The 16,971-nt window shown below is 36.2% G+C and overlaps 1 protein-coding gene and 1 long non-coding RNA gene across 10 annotated transcripts; one reads left to right on the forward strand and one right to left on the reverse strand.

Annotated features, from left to right (window-relative positions):
• Positions 1–2,199: 2,199 nt before the first annotated feature.
• LOC109220397 lies at positions 2,200–12,959 on the forward strand. Of its 9 annotated transcripts, none has more exons than XR_002067079.1 (12): positions 2,200–2,387; positions 3,350–3,564; positions 3,650–4,081; positions 4,167–4,238; positions 4,334–4,402; positions 4,559–4,633; positions 4,792–4,863; positions 5,625–5,702; positions 6,030–6,152; positions 6,966–7,252; positions 7,532–7,584; positions 12,738–12,959. It is a non-coding gene; the product is annotated as an uncharacterized LOC109220397 (long non-coding RNA). The 9 variants fall into 9 exon arrangements; XR_002067078.1 differs by lacking the exon at positions 12,738–12,959 and adding an exon at positions 7,675–7,695; XR_002067080.1 differs by lacking the exon at positions 12,738–12,959 and adding an exon at positions 7,675–7,694 and having other exon boundaries at positions 7,535–7,584.
• A 1,758-nt stretch (positions 12,960–14,717) lies between these two features.
• On the reverse strand, positions 14,718–16,971 carry LOC109220396 (cysteine-rich and transmembrane domain-containing protein A-like). Its single transcript, XM_019384868.1, has 3 exons — positions 16,884–16,971; positions 16,457–16,727; positions 14,718–15,084 (listed from the first exon to the last, which is right to left on the reverse strand). Exons 1-3 carry the CDS (start codon positions 16,930–16,932, stop codon positions 15,036–15,038), a joined length of 369 nt encoding a protein of 122 aa, XP_019240413.1. The 5' UTR covers positions 16,933–16,971; the 3' UTR covers positions 14,718–15,035.

The following is a 16,971-nucleotide window of genomic DNA, read 5'->3' on the forward strand; positions in this document are numbered from 1 at the left end:
ATTTCTGATTTGTTTTCTTCTTTGTTTGATCATGTGTTTTATTTATCTTTAGTTAGCTATTAGTTAGTTTAGAGTCAGTAATGATTAGTCGTCGCTCGTTGATCTCAAATTATTTTGTTGTTCGGATTCCTATCTCATAAATTCTGCTAATGGTGTTTGAAGTTAGTTGTATTTTCAAGTTTTAAATTATAGCTTCAATTGCAGTCTCTTTGAATATTGTATGTATCGTACATGAATCAACTAAGCAAATATTTTTACAATTGAATTTTGATCCAAGTTTGCTTTGTGGAATATCCATATTTGCTTCCCATGGGTTGACATACAAAAAGAAATATACGAATAAACATTAGTATTTTTAGAGATAAAGAAAAAGAGACATTTGAGTAAACATTGAGTATTAGACGCATACAATGTTATATTGGCAGCAGCGGAGACGAGATTCACAATTATTAAATACAATATTATAATGGTATCTCCTGACTTATCTTAATTGATTTGTGGTATAAAATAATTTTGATTATACGCCAGATTCTCTTGAAATTTGCCCTAATTATCATCACCTTTTGGTTGATTAAGAAAAAAATGAAAATAAGAGATATGGTTTACAGCACATCTGAAAGTTAACTAAGATGATTTGGTTGTCAATTTCAACAAACCAAAGCATGAAAGCCGTTCATATTTAGTTATTTCAAAACCAGTAATTAAATATTCTTTTCACACCACAGCATTATTTTAATAAAGAATATATTATCCTTGAATATTAAGCAAACTGAAACATTGTTTAAAACAAATACTAGAATTATATTTAATCGAATGAACTAACACTAATTCATAAAGTAATACTAATTGATACTAATGAGTACTACTCATGTAAAGAACTGTGATTACATGATGTTTATTAGCTACTACGAATATGTAAAATAAAAATCAAACTACTCAATCATCTTTAACCAGGGATCCATCACCGATCAAGTGGTCTATTTTTCCATCAGGGCGCTCAAAGAAGTGTGCCACATCCAAGTGGGTGATGTCAAAATCATTGTCAGAGACAAAATTGGCTTCAGGGCCTTTATTCTTTAGAGATGCTTGATAAAACTCAACCAAATGTCTTGGTACACGACAAATATTTGCCCAATGCCCTTTTCCACCGCAACGATAGCATTCAGTTTCTGAACCATTTGCTTTTGGCTTCTCATCTTTCCCTTTCCACTTTTGGTGGTTATTTCTCGTTGGGGGATGATTAACACCAGGAAAATTTCTTCCTTGTCTACGGCCACGACCACGGTTACGACCATGATCACGATCACGACTACGAATAGAGTCACGGCCTTTTCCACGCTTAGCATAATGAGAATACACCTCATCCACTTCAGGCAATGGTGTAGACCCAGTGGGTCGATTTTCGTGATTTCTCATGAGCAAGTTATTGTTTCGCTCAGCCACAAGAAGAAGAGAAATCAGCTCAGAGTACTTCTTGAAACCTTTCTCTCTGTACTGCTGTTGCAGAACCATATTGGAGGCATGAAACGTTGTAAACGTTTTTTCAAGCATATCATAATCACTGATAGTATCTCCACAGAGTTTCAATTTAGAAGTAATTCTGAACATCGCAGAATTATATTCAGAAACAGACTTAAAGTCTTGGATCCTCAGATGAGCCCAATCATATCGTTCTTGTGGAAGAGTGACCAACTTTAAGTTGTCATATCTTTCTTTTAAGCCATTCCACAAAATAAGTGGATCTTTGACTGTGAGATATTCAATTTTCAACCCTTCATCAAGGTGATGGCGCAAGAAAATCAAGGCCTTAGCACAGTCTTGGGTGGATGCTTTATTTTTGTCTTTAATGGCGTCTCCAAGACCCATTGCATCTAAGTGGATTTCAGCATCCAACACCCATCACTACAAGAAAAAGCCTTATCTGCGACCAACATTTAGGGACGAGTTAATAATCTCGTCCCTAAAAGTATATGTATTGGAACGAAATTATATTGTGGTCCTTAATGCTGTATTTTACTGGGAAGGTATTAAATCTGGTCCCTAAAAAAATTAGTAACTGATCCCAAATTATATTTGAGGGGCCATCAGCGTGAGAGAATACCGCCAAAAATAATACTAAAATCTTAAAAATTTATTCTTTTCTAAAGAATAGGCGCTAAAACTAATATACTAAAATTAAAAAATTTTATAATTAAAGAAACTCTTTGTTTTCCCAGAACATATCTCCTCTGCCCTAGTCTCTAATCAACACAACGCAGGTGCTACCTCCTTCTATCCATCTCTCAAAATCTGTGTTTTCTCAAAGCGAAGGTTGCAAATTTGTTAGTTCGTGATCGTGAATCGCAGGTCTACCCTAGGTTTCAACCTCGCTCATTTGCGAAACCCAGGTATGCCTCCTCTTCTGAGTTCCTCTTTTTCATCTCTAAGTTCTTCTTCTCCTTCTTCTCTAACATTAGATTGGTAAAACGTTTCATAATTTCGTTTCTCTTTTGTATAATCAATTAAAAGATTATTGGGTTTGGATTCTTAATTTGATAATTTGATTTCTATGAAGTATACTCATGTTTGTAGCGTATTGTGTATCTGAAGAATTAATCTTCAAACAGAGTAAAGGTATCTTCATATTTGTTCATGTTTGTAGTTCGGGGGAAGGTATATGGCAAGGAGTTGCAAGAAAATGCAAAAAGAGATTAGCCTAATTTATTTCACAGGGGAAGATTAATGCTCGGTGGGTTAGGGGATGGTAGGGTCACACGGAGAATATTGAGACAGCTATCTACAGCTCGTAGAGGTTGAGTCTTGACGGCATTACTGGTATGTAGCAGTAGGTTAATGTAGAGGAATCAAAGACCACGAGCCCTTGGAAAAAGCTTCTTATATATTACACTTACTACTTTAATTTCTATTGTTTTCTTTTGCTATGGTTATGGTTAGGAATTAAGAAGGAAATTTGACAGGAGTCAACCCAATTGGTTTATATTCACGCCCAATCCATCATATGACCTTGCTATATTCACTCTAGAAATTGAGATAGAAATCCTGGCCTTCATGTCTAATGTAGTCAACCTCACCCTTGTTTTCAATTGGCGAGTCTTTGTCTTGTGACTTTTACTTCTTCTGGTTGCTCTTCAAGCATTCGAGCGCGGATCCAGGAGTTTAACATTATGGATTCTGGATGTTAAAACACGATTTCATGTGTTAGTGATTGGGTAGCAAATTTAATATTTCGAACTGTAACAGATCTTTCATATATGTACACACATTCACGATAAAATGTCTATAGATTAATATCTTGTGTCCAAAAGAAATGCTTGATTTTTAATTATTTTTTACTTTTCGCTCTTGGCAGGTTCAATATGAAACCATTAAAGACTAAAAATGAGGTGGGATCATCTATGAAGACTGTCGCCAAATATGCATTCATCCCGCCAGGTGCTATACGAAAGGGAAAAGGACGGGGACGAGGACTTAGATCTTTGGTTGAGAAAGAGAATATGCCAACTAACAGTTTATTTCCTCAATCTAGTGATCTAGTTAAGAAATACATCCAAACAATTGAATCAAGTGAGATTTTTTAAATGTAGTATTTTTAATTTGCATAACTGGATTTAAATGCCTAAGTGTTAGTAATCTGATTTCTTTTCGCCAGGTGCTATAGGGAAGGGACGAGGACAAGGGCTTAAAAATTCTACCATGTCTGCTGGTCAAGGAATGATATTAAGCAATCAGATTTTATATAGCTTTTCCTAATTTATATAAAAATTATATTAAGCATCAGTACCACAGATTCCTTCTTATGGTTTTGGATTTCATTTTTCATATAGCTTTGTGAATACTTCAGCAGCTATCTTAAACTTGTAAACTCCTTTCCCTAATTTTATAAAAATCCTATTGTCTTCCATACACATTATTGTCCCAGCCCTATGCTACGGTGCTAGAGCTGACACTTGTAGCAAACTACTTACGTTTGGCTAATGGTTTTTTCTGTTTGTGTTTGGTAATTGCACAGGCTGCTTGAGCATAACTAGCTTACTGGAAAAATACCCCCTGCATTAGGACTTGTGAAAACTCTGGAGGTGGTGTAAGTATTTCCAGAATCGTGCCATCTTTCTTACTTTTGATTACCTGGGAAAAATTTATTAACTGGATATCCATGTACGCTGTAGTCGTCTTGACAGGAATTCATTAGATGGATCGATTCCATCAACCCTCAATAATCTCACGCGTACGAGTGAACTGTGAGTAGACAAAAGACATGCTAATATAACCTTGGTATGATCTCTTTTTTTATGAGTGTATCAGACCCCCTATAAATTTTTCATATCACTTGCAGCTTCTTATCAAACAATGAATTCACTGGCCCCTTGCCTGATCTTGCTGGCATGAATGCCCTCAACTACTTGTAAGTTCCTTGACTTACAATGCCTTGGGAGTACTTATGTTCTGATTGAAACTCTACTCTGCTAAGAGAATACATCCATCTTCATGTTGTCATGTTACAGATTATGTCTTTTGATTACTTTAGTTTTCATTAGTGTCCTATGATCATGTTTTGCAGAGATATGAGCAATAATACATTTAGCTCAGCTGATTTTCCACTGTGGTTTTCAACCTTGCAGTCATTGACGACTCTGTACACTTCTCTCTCCCTCTCTCTCTGCATGCATGTGTGTATCTATCTCTGAGTGCACATGGCCCTGCGGAACTCAGATCCATCTGAGCGTCTGTTTTATCCTAATGGAGTTGGTTCATAGAATTTGTTATGCACCTCATAAATTAAACTGCTCACAGGGTAATGGAAAACACTCAACTTCAAGGAGAAATTCCGGCAACCCTCTTCAATCTTTTTCAGTTGCAGACAGTGTGAGTGTCCTTTTACCTTTAATCCATGGTGCATGTCTTGCAACTATTCTCTTTTCGCGCTATGTGATAGTAATGTAACAAAGTTTTTAAGGAACATGAAGTAATCTAGTATATGATTCTGTATTTTGCATTTCAATTTTATGACCATGAGGTGGTTCCTTATGAAAGCATCTTGAGGGGAAACAAAATCAATGGAACCTTGGATATTGCGTCCAACTATGGAAGCCAATTAAAATTGATTGATTTGCAGAACAATTACATCGATTCATTTACAGAAAGACCAGGATATCGTTTTCAAATAATGTAAGCCGTCCTCAAGCAACTTTTTCTTCACTTAAGGTAATATTATATCGAATAAGGCGTATATATATATATATATATATAAAATATATAGTTACGATGTACTATGCACTAAGTATAAGTGTATTAGGTAATATTCTATCGAATATGACGTATATATATATAATATATATACTTACGCTGTACTATGCACTAAGTATAAGTGTATTAGGTAATATTATATCGAATATATATGGACATATGAATCTTGTTTGATTGGCGCTGAGGAGGTGGTGGGACCTTTTAAAGTTAACATGAGCATAAGGTGTTTGGATATCCCATTTCAGTCTCTCATACTTTAGTTTGCGTGACTGCATAACACTGTTCTAGAATACTTAAGTAACCATAAAAAGAGATTTTCTAACTATTAGTTTTACAAGTAACCAATATACTTATTATTTTAACATTCCCTTGACTTGCAGGATTTTATACGGGAAGTTGACCCTGATATCATAATTGGATATAACATCTGCAACTTTGATTTGCCATATCTCATCCGGGTAATGAGCTTCTTATGTTTTTCCATATATGGCTCCAAAACAATGATATAAGAGCTAAAGTAAATTTAGATGTGCTGAGCAAGCTTAACAGTTGCCTACTTAATGTAGTTGTTAAAAGGACGGATTTCTTAATTATTGATTGGATTAAGCAATGAGGAGTAAAAAAGTCCATAGGCAGAAGTAAAGGAACCCTTACATGATAACTTGTGGTTACTGTGAAGCTGATGGTAGAACTGAAGTGGAAAAACTTGTTTCTTTCCAGCCAAAAGAGATTGGGAATGGCTAAGTCAAGTTTGATGTGTATTGTTTCTTTTATCTTCATTTCAGAGAGCTGAAGTCTTAGGGATGGCAGAATTTCCTGTGCTAGGACGCATCAGAAACAGCAGGGTTCGTATAAAAGATTCAACCTTTTCTTCAACTGAATGACTACTATTTTTGTATGCTGACCAAGTTAGTAACAATATACCCTACTTTTTAATTTTTTAGTTGATTTTTATATAGTCATTTCTATCTTATTGCTATCTCTGTTGCATTCACGCATTAATATTCCTTCAAATTAAACACTATGGCAGACGAGGCCCTGTCAGCTATATTAGAAGGCCCTTATGTTTTTATATTCAAGTTATAATTCAAGTGTTTGACGTTTCATCTTCATTCATCTTAGCTATAAGATTGCTATACTTTGCTCTTACTTGATCATACACTGATAACCCCGTGTTGCAGGTGGTAAAAAATGCATTAAAATATTTGTGTTTAATCTAATAAACCTTTCTGCTACTTTGATGTTGTTCAGACCACCTGTACTTTGACATCAGTTACTTTTCTTTGGGAAGTTCAGCAATCTGAAAAATAAACTTGTATTTCCATATTTTAATTCTGAAGAATTATCTCTTCTTTATATTATTCTGTTCCTTTATGGCTATGTATTGTAAGAAATATAATAAATACATTCTTTCCTATCTTATAGAGGACAAAAAAGAAGATATCCTTAATTTTCCATCACTCTAAAAATGATGTATACTTATTTGATCAACCAATTGGAACTGTAAATGGTGATAATAATTCATCACCTCTTGCTTATAAATTAGAATATCCTCTGTAAACTTGAATGAAGGAAATCTAACAACTCTTTTCTTATGGGTGGTATTTCATATTTGCCTTCTATCTTCATAAGTCTATATCCTTTTCCCTTTAAGCAATTACAGGGTTACTTGGATGTTATTTTGCTTTATAGTGAATTATTCGTCTTATTTGATTTCCCAGCTACCTTGTTGCTGCTGCTGGCTTGCAGAGCTTATGGAGTTAAAATATGTTAAAATATGTCCCACGGGCTAATCCTAAAGTTACTTCATTTGTTTCTTAGGATGACCATAATTTTGAAGGGAGCTTGGCTTACTCTCTTGAATGGTAAATTCCGAGTTATAGTAGCGGGATTTATCGAACCGAAGGCCGATTATATAAATTGTATTGTATCATTGTTGTTGGCAAGTTTGAGGTGTTGAATTGAGAATATGAGTTATCGGCAAAAACTCGTTCGAAAGAAGATTGAGGTTTGATTTTGCATTTAGATAACATGAATGTTTCTTTTGTTGCTTTTTCCTGCTCTGTTTTCTAACTTATGGAAACTCTTTGCTATGAATATGAAAATGGCTACTGTGAGGCAAGTTGTTATAGTGAGCTTAACTGCAAGCTTCAAACTTTCTTCGTTCTCCATTTAAAGATTCACTTTGATTCTCTGATTCTTCTTTCCCTTTTGCACATTACTTTTTACTGTGCAATTTTAAATCCAAGTCTCTAGAACTTTTCTAATTAATTTTCTTATATTCCAGTAGCCTTGTTGATATTACTGGATAATACCTGATGAATTTAGACTGCTTTTGGGGTAAGCGGTTTAACCATTGCTAGTGTAAATTTACGTATATTTGTTTTACCAATTGTCATTCATCGTCTTTTCAAAATTTTGTGCTTACAGGTTGTGAGAAAGCACGGGAGAAAATATATTATTGATGTATTGACATATGTTACAATGAGCCCTATATATATACACACATAACATGTCCTACTCCTAATATATATTGGATTAGGGTTATTTATTTACTCCTATTTACATGACTATTCTAACACTCCCCCTCAAGCTGGTGCATATAAATCATATGTACCGAGCTTGTTACATATGTAGTTAATACGAGGACCAGTGAGGGACTTGGTGAAAATATCTGCAAGCTGATCATTCGACTTCACAAACTTTGTAGCAATATCTCCCGAGAGTATCTTTTCTCTAACAAAGTGACAGTCAATCTCAATGTGTTTAGTTCTCTCATGGAACACTGGATTTGACGCAATATGAAGAGCAGCTTGATTATCACACACAAGTCCCATCTGACTAATCTCACCAAATTTCAACTCCTTGAGCAACTGTTTGATCCAAATTAGCTCACATGTCGCCATAGCCATCGCTCGATATTCTGCTTCTGCACTAGACCGAGCAACCACATTCTGTTTCTTGCTCTTCCAGGACACCAAATTTCCTCCTACCAAGACACAATATCCAGACGTAGAACGTCTATCAGAAGGTGATCTTGCCCAATCAGCATCTGAGTATCCAACGATCTGCTCATGGCCTCGACCCTCAAACATAAACCTTTGCCTGGAGCTGATTTTACATCCGAAAGATGCGAAACAACTGCATCCCAATGACTATCACACGGAGAATCCATAAACTGACTCACAACACTCACAGAAAAGGAAATGTCAGGTCTTGTCACTGTAAGGTAATTTAATTTACCAACCAACCGTCTATATCTTGCAGCATCGCTAAGAGGCTCCCCCTGTCCTGGCATAAGTTTAGAATTCGGATCCATCGGAGTGTCAACCGGTCTACAACCTGTCATTCCTGTCTCTTCAAGAATATCTAAGGCTACTTCGTGGAGATCACAACACCTGGAGCTAGACTGAGCGACCTCAATATCCAGAAAAATACTTTAGTTTGCCCAGATCCTTAGTCTGAAAGTGTTGCAAGAGATGTTGCTTCAATTTAGTAATACCATCTGGTCCATTGCCGGTAATAACAATGTCGTCAACCATAGACCACCAGATAAATACAGAGACTCGAGGCAGAATGCCGATAGAATACAGAATGATCAGCTTCACTCTGAATCATGCCAAATTATCGAATAACTGTGCTGAACTTACCAAACCATGCTCGAGGAGACTGCTTTAGACCATAAAGTGACCGACGCAAGCGACATACAAGGCCACGAGACTCCCCCTGAGCAACAAAACCCAGGTGGTTGCTCATATAAACTTCATCCTCAAGGTCACCGTGTAAAAAGACATTCTTAATGTCCAGCTGATAAAGGGGCCAATGGCGAACAACAGCCATGGTAGAAAAGGCGGACTGATGCTATTAGCCACAGGAGAGAAGGTATCACTGTAATCGAGCCAATATCTGAGTTATATCCATTGGCAACAAGACGAGCCTTAAGACGATCAACCTTACATCCGGACCAACTTGACTGCATACACCCAACGGACAACCAACAGTAGATTTACCTGAAGGAAGAGGGACGAGCTCCCAGTACCACTCGTATGTAAAGCAAGACATCTCGTCAATCATAGCCTGTCGCCATCCTGGATGAGACAATGCTTCACCTGTAAGACTAGGATGGAAACAGAGGACAAAAAGATAGAAAAAGCATAATAGGGTGATGACAAACGATGATAACTCAAACCGACATAATGGGGATTAGGATTAAGGGTGGGCCCGTATACCTTTCCGAAGTGCAATCGTTGATTAAGAGGAGACAAGTCCGCAGTATTAGCAGGGTCAGGTGCAGGACGTGAATCAGTTGGACCTGATGCTGGGTCGCGACGACGATGATATGTCAAAAGTGGTGTTCCTGTGGCAGGGAGTCTAGGGAGGAGGCACACTAGACTCCTCAACGGCTGGAATGGATAAAGACTTCTATAGCAGAAGGTGAAGGAGGAGCTATAGGAGAACTCGGGTAAGACTTCTGTGGCGGAAGGTGAAGGAGGAGGCTATAGTAGACTCCTTAAAGGTCGGTATAGGTAAGACCTCAGATATATCAAGGGGGTCAGAAAGGTCAGAAGAGTAAAGAAAGGTTTAGACTCAAAAAAATGTGACGTCAGAGGACATAAAGTACACGAAGATCAAGTGAGTAACAACGATAGCCTTCTGAACACGAGAATAACCAAGGAAGACACACTTGAGAGCACGAGGAGCTAACTTATTCTTTCCCAGGGGCAGGTTATGAACGAAACAAGTGCTCCCAAAAAACACGAGGGGGAACAGAGTATACGGGTGATGGGGAAACAATACTGCATACGGTATCTGATTCTGGATGGGAGAGGAAGGCATCCGATTAACTAAATAAACAAGCTGTTGAGAACTGCATCGCCCCAAAAACGCAGCGGAACATGAGATTCAATGAGAAGTGTGCGAGCAGTCTCAATGATGTGCCTATTCTTTCTCTCTTGCAACCCCATTTTGCTGAGGGGTATAATAGGACAAGAGGTCTGATGAATAATTCCTTGAAAAGTCATAAACTGCTGAATTGAGAGGATAAATATTCTAAGGCATTATCACTGCGAAAAGTGCGAATGGAAACACCAAATTGATTTTTAATTTCAGCACAAAAATTCTGGAATATAGAAAACAACTCAGAACGATCTTTCATTAAAGAAAATCCAAGTACATCTGAATGATCATCATAAAACTAACAAAATAACGAAATCCCAAGGTTGAACTGACTCTACTGGGACCCCATATATCAGAGTGAACTAAGAAAAAATAGACTCTACGTTGACTCTCAATACTACATGATAGGAGGCTCGGTATGTTTTCCGAGCTGACATGACTCACACTCTAATGTGGAATAAACTAGACAAACCAGGCACCACTCTTCTGAAGCTTGGATAAGCTTGGATGTCCTAAACGTCTGTGAATTAGGTCCGGGATCTGTAACTAGACATGCCTTGGAGGATTTTAGGGAGTTAAGGTAGTAAAGCCCTTTGATTCAAGTCCTGTTCCAAAATCGTCTGCCATGTTACTGCGGGTCCTGCATAATTAAAAGAATCATCAATAAAATATATACCACAATGGAGGGCACGAGTCTAACGACTAACAGATGCAAGATTAAAAAGGACAGTCAGGGACATAGAGAACGGAATCTAGAGTGACAGAGGGTAGGGGATTCGCTTGTCCAACTCCTTTTGCTTTGGTTTGGACCCATTGGCTAAAGTAACAGTAGAAGAGACTGTGAATACGCAATATTTGACAAAAGTGATTTATTACCGAGATATGATCAGAAGCGGCTGAGTCCACAACCCATTGTCCAGGAGGGACTAGACTGGGAAACACAAGCAAAAGAATTACCAGCAACAGAAGCATTAGTCTGAGCAACAGAAGCTACTTGTGAGATGTCTGCTTACTTGCTCGATACTGAAGGAACTCATTATTTAACTCCCCTTCAGATAAAGAAATCCCTGGTTACCTTGTAGTCTCAGTCTGAGCAACATAAGCATTTTTGGTTGGGCGGCCATGTAAAGAATAGCATACATCACAAGTGTGTCCAAGTTTATGACAATAGGAGCACTTGGGTCTAGATCTTCCAACAAGACCTCCTCCTCCTATTCTCCATAGTATGAGATGCCCGATTGTCCACTGATTGGGATACGAGGACAGATGAGTCAAGTGTCTGTGATGAGCTCACTGGGTGACTAGGTGCTGCAGCAAGGCGAAGTAATCGAGAGAATAATTCATCAACTGTGGGGACGGTTGGACTAGCCAAAATCTGGTCACGTACTGAATCAAGGTCATTAGGGAGTCCATCGAGTGTAAGAACTAGAAACATCTTCTGTCGTTGCTCTTGTTGTTTTTCAATACTAGCAGAAACTGGCATCAACGTCTCAAATTCTTCCATGACTGCCTGAACTTGTCCCAAGTAAGTAGACATATCTAATTCCTGTTTCTTCAAGCTTGTCATTTGCGATATTACATCATAGAAATGAGATATGTCATTAGTGTATAGATTACGAGCCTTTTCCCAAACTAAATAACATGTCTGGAATGGACGGAACAAGGGCATCAACTTGGAATCAATAGATCGCCACAGGATACTACATAACTGAGCATCGACCTTCTCCCACTGTGTTTTGGCCTTTTCATCACCTTCGCTAGCCTTTTTTGTTAAATGATCTTGAACTCCTTGACCTTTACACCACAACTCGACAGATGAAGCCCAATCTAAGTAGTTTGAACCTCCCATTAAAGGTTCTGAGGTAATCATAACACCGGAACTGCCAGAACCCGGGTTTCTAGACCCGAAAGCATCGACTCCCAAAGACATGGTTGGATTATCACCAAATAACAAAAAGAATCAACTGAAAATTCTCTGAAACAGATGAAGAAAACACTGTGTTTGCCGGAAAAGTACTGTAGCTGCCGGAAAAATCAGTGTAGTCGCCGGAAAAACTCAAAGTGGTCGGAATTAAAAAATAAAAATATGGACAGGCTCGGAATTGCAGGGCGATCCAACTGTCCTGAAGGAGCGAAGCCGAAATCTGACAGGAAGGGGTCTCACGCGCCGGCGCGTGGGACAGACGCGCCGCCGGAAACAGTGCTCCGACAGGCGCGTGACGGCACGTGGGTGACTGTTTTCCGGTAATTTTTTCTGGGGTTTGGTCGGATCTCTCTTGGGAACCTTGTGGTGGTGTTGGATTTTGCACAACACTGTTAATTAGTGACTTTGACGCAATAAGTCACTTAGGTCACCGGAAAATTGCACGGTGACTGAGTTCTTTCTTCCCGGATATCGCTGGAATGACGCACAACGATAAATTTCTCACCGTAGCTCTGATACCATGTAAGAAAGCACGGGAGAAAATATATTATTGATGTATTGACATATGTTACAATGAGCCCTATATATATACACACATAACATGTCCTACTCCTAATATATATTGGATTAGGGTTATTTATTTACTCCTATTTACATGACTATTCTAACACAGGTTTTGAAGATTGAAGCTACAAGTCAAGATTCATGTTTGGAAGATACACAAGCTCATTATTATTTTGTTAGGATGGTTATGTAAAACTTGACATCATAGTCAAGCTTAGGATGTTAGTAAGTTTTTTTGTTAAGGTGTTGAGCAAATATTGAAACTAACTTCATGGGATGTTAACATTGTAATTAATAACTTTATTTATATATTATATATATTTACCTTTTTAAATTTAGCTTTTTCAATAGCAATTTGATATTTATTTATAAAATAACACATACTACTTCTGGTTAATAAAAGATAAGAAATACGGTCGTTAAAATTACTATAATTATTTTAAATAGGGACCACTGTTACTTGTCTCAAAAGGATAAGTTACGACCAGTTAAATGATGGTCGCTAAAATTGTTTAACGACGGAAAAATATATATTTTTCATAATATATTTATCGATTATTAGGGAGGAGAAGAGTGGTCGCTAAAACCTTTTAACGACGGAAAAATATATATTTTTCATAATATTTTAAGCGCCTACTGGGACGAGATATGTAGTCTCTAAAAGTATTTAACGACTAGATTTTTTGTCCGTCTCTAAAAACATTTAGCGACCAGATTTCTGAACCCGTCGTTGTTGACCTTTAGCGGCGGAAGCTATTACGACGGGGTGCGACCAGCTTTTTCCTGTCGCAATTGGTGTATTAGGACCAGATTTAGATCTTTAGGGACCAGATTTCCCTTCCTTAAAAGCCGTTTTTCTTGTAGTGCGTGTCATATAGTTCTTGCCCGAAATTTCAAGGGCAATGAACTTTCTTTTCATAATGTCAGTCATAATTAAAAAGAGGAGAAAAATTACCTTAATCTTCTCAAAGAGCTTCTTGAGACGGTAGAGTCTCGTGCTGATAACGTGTTATGAAACAATAAAAGAACAAGAACAATATTGCAGAGAATTAGAGAGAGGAAATTCTTATTGAATTTTGGGATGAATTACAATGGAATAGAACCCTCTATTTATAGGGAGAGGTTGACTTAGCCACCAAGTAATAAACCCTAGAATCTCTCTAAATATGGACATTTACCGTAAATAGGATTCTATTTATAACACTAATGAATTAATGAGTCATCTTGACTCTTGACACAACAAAATAATATTCTTGGAATCAAGAAAAAGATAATGCAAGAAAAAACCTACGGCAAAAGTTAGAAAAAGAAAGTCACATAAACACGCACAATAACGAACGACAATTAAAGGGGAAATCAAATAGTATTTGGTTCAATCGATTTGGTAAAATCTTATTTGATATTGAAATTCAAATTTTTAGAACTTTTTACATAGTTTAAATAAGGAAACACTTAATAATTAAAATTCTAGTGTATTTCAAAGTCCTAAAAATTAGTAAAAAATAATTAAATGACAATTCTACCCATATAAAATCTGATTTTAAGGGGTAAAAAGGGCGAACGACATTTCGCTAAAGGCCTTCGTGCTTTTAATATAGTATGGATAGATAGATATATATAGATAGATTAAAAAGTAGAATCAGAGGATTCAGAGAGATTGTAACGCTCGAAATATTTGAAATCAAATACTACAATTGTTGCGATATTTTTCGGTCTCGATTTATTTTGTTGACACAATTTATTGTCTACAACTAGATTTAGGAAGCAGGGAGGAGATACCTTTTGTATTTTAATCACATTATCATAAAAAGGACGTCCAATATTTTTTGCTCTTCTTGAAGGTATGTAATACTAGTATTGTTTAGCGTTTTCTCACAAATCTCAATTAAGTTCACGGATACACAACGGGAAAGAAAGACAAATTTTGATCTTGAATCAACATAATGTTCCTAAACTTTTGTGTTATGGTAGTAACTTAGGGGTTGCAAAGAGACAATAAAAAATCGATAAAAAAAAGAATTATTTAGATTCAAAATTCCAAGGTGTATCATATTTTTCATGATTCACATTTATCATGACGATTGATAAATTGAAGCAAACTCAAAATTTTTACTATATATCCACATTAATGCATCTCTCAGAATGTATATAACAAGGTATTAACTGAATAGCTACTTGAACGCGTTGTATATTAACCACATCAGGATAATTTCTGAAATCGAGATTCAAATTGTCTATCGATGACGAGACATTTACAAAAAGGAAAGCTAGATTTTCCGATGATCGATCCAGCATGCACAACCCTAATACATGAGCATCACCTTCCAGCATGCATAACCCTATGCATGGGCATCACCTTCTGTTGCAGATCACTTGCACAAAGTAAATCACTTTCTCTACTGACCCTTCATTCAAGGCATGCATCTAAGAGGCAGCAACAACATATAGCAGCCAAACTACATAATAAATTAATAATCATTAGCCCATTTTTCGCTCATGAAAAACATCAAATTACAAGCTAATAAGAGAATGGTATTCGGGAAGGAAGGCAAATTAATTTGACGTGCTTCAATATTTTTCAGTACCATTGTACTTTAAAAACTAATTATACGTATGTCTGACTCAAGAATAAAGCCACTAAAGTTTTTGCTTTAGGCCCCCAAGAGTTAGAGGCGTCCGAAAATATTGCTATTGTTATTATTATTATTATTATTATTATTATTTGGAAATTGGTACACACGGATACTATAAGACAGAAATTACTGTATATGACAAGTAAATATTTCACAAATCCAAGATAGCCATTTTTGTCAATACACTACCTTGATTTTTATTGTTGAACTAACATATAGGAAGATTTAAGTAATTTAATTGAAATTCTAAAATATTAGAAATGAGATTTACTATATTCCTAATATCATAACCATGCAAGGAAATAATAAATTATGTTTTACTAATTGAAAAAGTTAGATAATTAACACAAGGAAATATGAAAGTTTTAAAATTAATTGTAATATTTTAACAAAGATTGTAGTTATCTTGTGGTAAATAATTATGCATTAAATAGAAAGGTTAAATAATGCATACAAGAAATCTAACATGCAATATTTATGAAGGATAAATAAGCCGATCGATATTCTGTATTAGAAAGGTTAAATTATGAGTACAAGAAGTCCAACGTGTAATACTTATGGAGGATAGAAAACTCGTTAGACATTTTGTGTTGGATTTTCGTGCTTTAGATAATAGTATAAATAATATATAATTTTTATGTAAAAGGTTTTAATTTAAAAAAATAAAATTGGTTGAGCTTGTTCAAATGATCGAACGAATAAATCAGCTTAGGTTTCAATCTCTCATTAATTAGTACATATACCTACCCTATCGGTTCTGATTTTTCCTTCTTTACCTATATTCTATCTTTTTTTCTTTTCTGTGTTTATTTTGATTTTATTTTTCAATTTTAACTCGATTATATATTCTGAATCAACTGTTTCTACTTCTCACCAAAAAAGTACTTGAAAGAATTAATTTTGTAATTTTGCATCTCAAAAATATTAGAAATGTGAACTTTAAATAAACATATGCATTACTTTAATTACAAAGTTTATGATATCTTATTAGACTTTGACTTTAAGCCACCGATATTATTGAGCAGCCTCTGATTATACATTTAGAATGTGATAATTATTGAAATTATAGATTAAGAATGTGATATTTTTGTTGAACTTGAGTGATACTTTTCACGTTTATATCTAAGCATCATATCAATAATGTGTGCTCAACTGAATTCGTAGAAACATATTGTTACATGCATGCAGTACGTACCATCCGCCCATGACACCAGTAGCTGCTTGGTTTTGTTTTTGTTTTTTAGGATGTCCATGTCCATGTAGGGGTGGGGGTGGTGCACCGTACTGAGGGGGGTGGCAGCTCTGAGGAGGGTAACCTTGTGGGTATCCCATGGGAGGGTAACCTTGGGGTTGGGGAGGGTAATATCCTTGTGTAGGATAACCTGGTGCATATCCCTGGCCCTGAGGAGGATATACTGGCGGTGGTGGAGGATATATTCCATTTGGGTAACCTTGTGGAGGATAACCTAATCAATATCACATGCAGAATCCAAAAAGATGGAACCCCAAATTCCATTAGATCAAATCCAAAGAAAATTATTGCAAATATGCCCAAGATCTAGAATCATAAACAAGAAGATAATGAATTTTGGAAAAAAAAAAAAAAAGATTCAAATTCTTACCTTGAGGGGGAGGGAGACCTACAGGAGGTTGTTGAATATTATTGTTCATGATCTATTTCTTTTTTTTTTTTTTATATATATATAAATA

This window comes from Nicotiana attenuata, unplaced genomic scaffold, assembly GCF_001879085.1.
Source record: "Nicotiana attenuata strain UT unplaced genomic scaffold, NIATTr2, whole genome shotgun sequence".
Classification (NCBI taxonomy): domain Eukaryota; kingdom Viridiplantae; phylum Streptophyta; class Magnoliopsida; order Solanales; family Solanaceae; genus Nicotiana; species Nicotiana attenuata.

Coding starts and splice junctions, on each gene's coding strand:
- LOC109220396 (XM_019384868.1), bottom strand. CDS start 16,932: ATGAACAATAATATTCAACAACCTCCTGTAGGTCTCCCTCCCCCTCAA. Junction 16,728..16,883: donor AGGTCTCCCTCCCCCTCAAG/GTAAGAATTTGA, acceptor GATATTGATTAG/GTTATCCTCCACAAGGTTAC. Junction 15,085..16,456: donor ACTGGTGTCATGGGCGGATG/GTACGTACTGCA, acceptor TTTATTATGTAG/TTTGGCTGCTATATGTTGTT.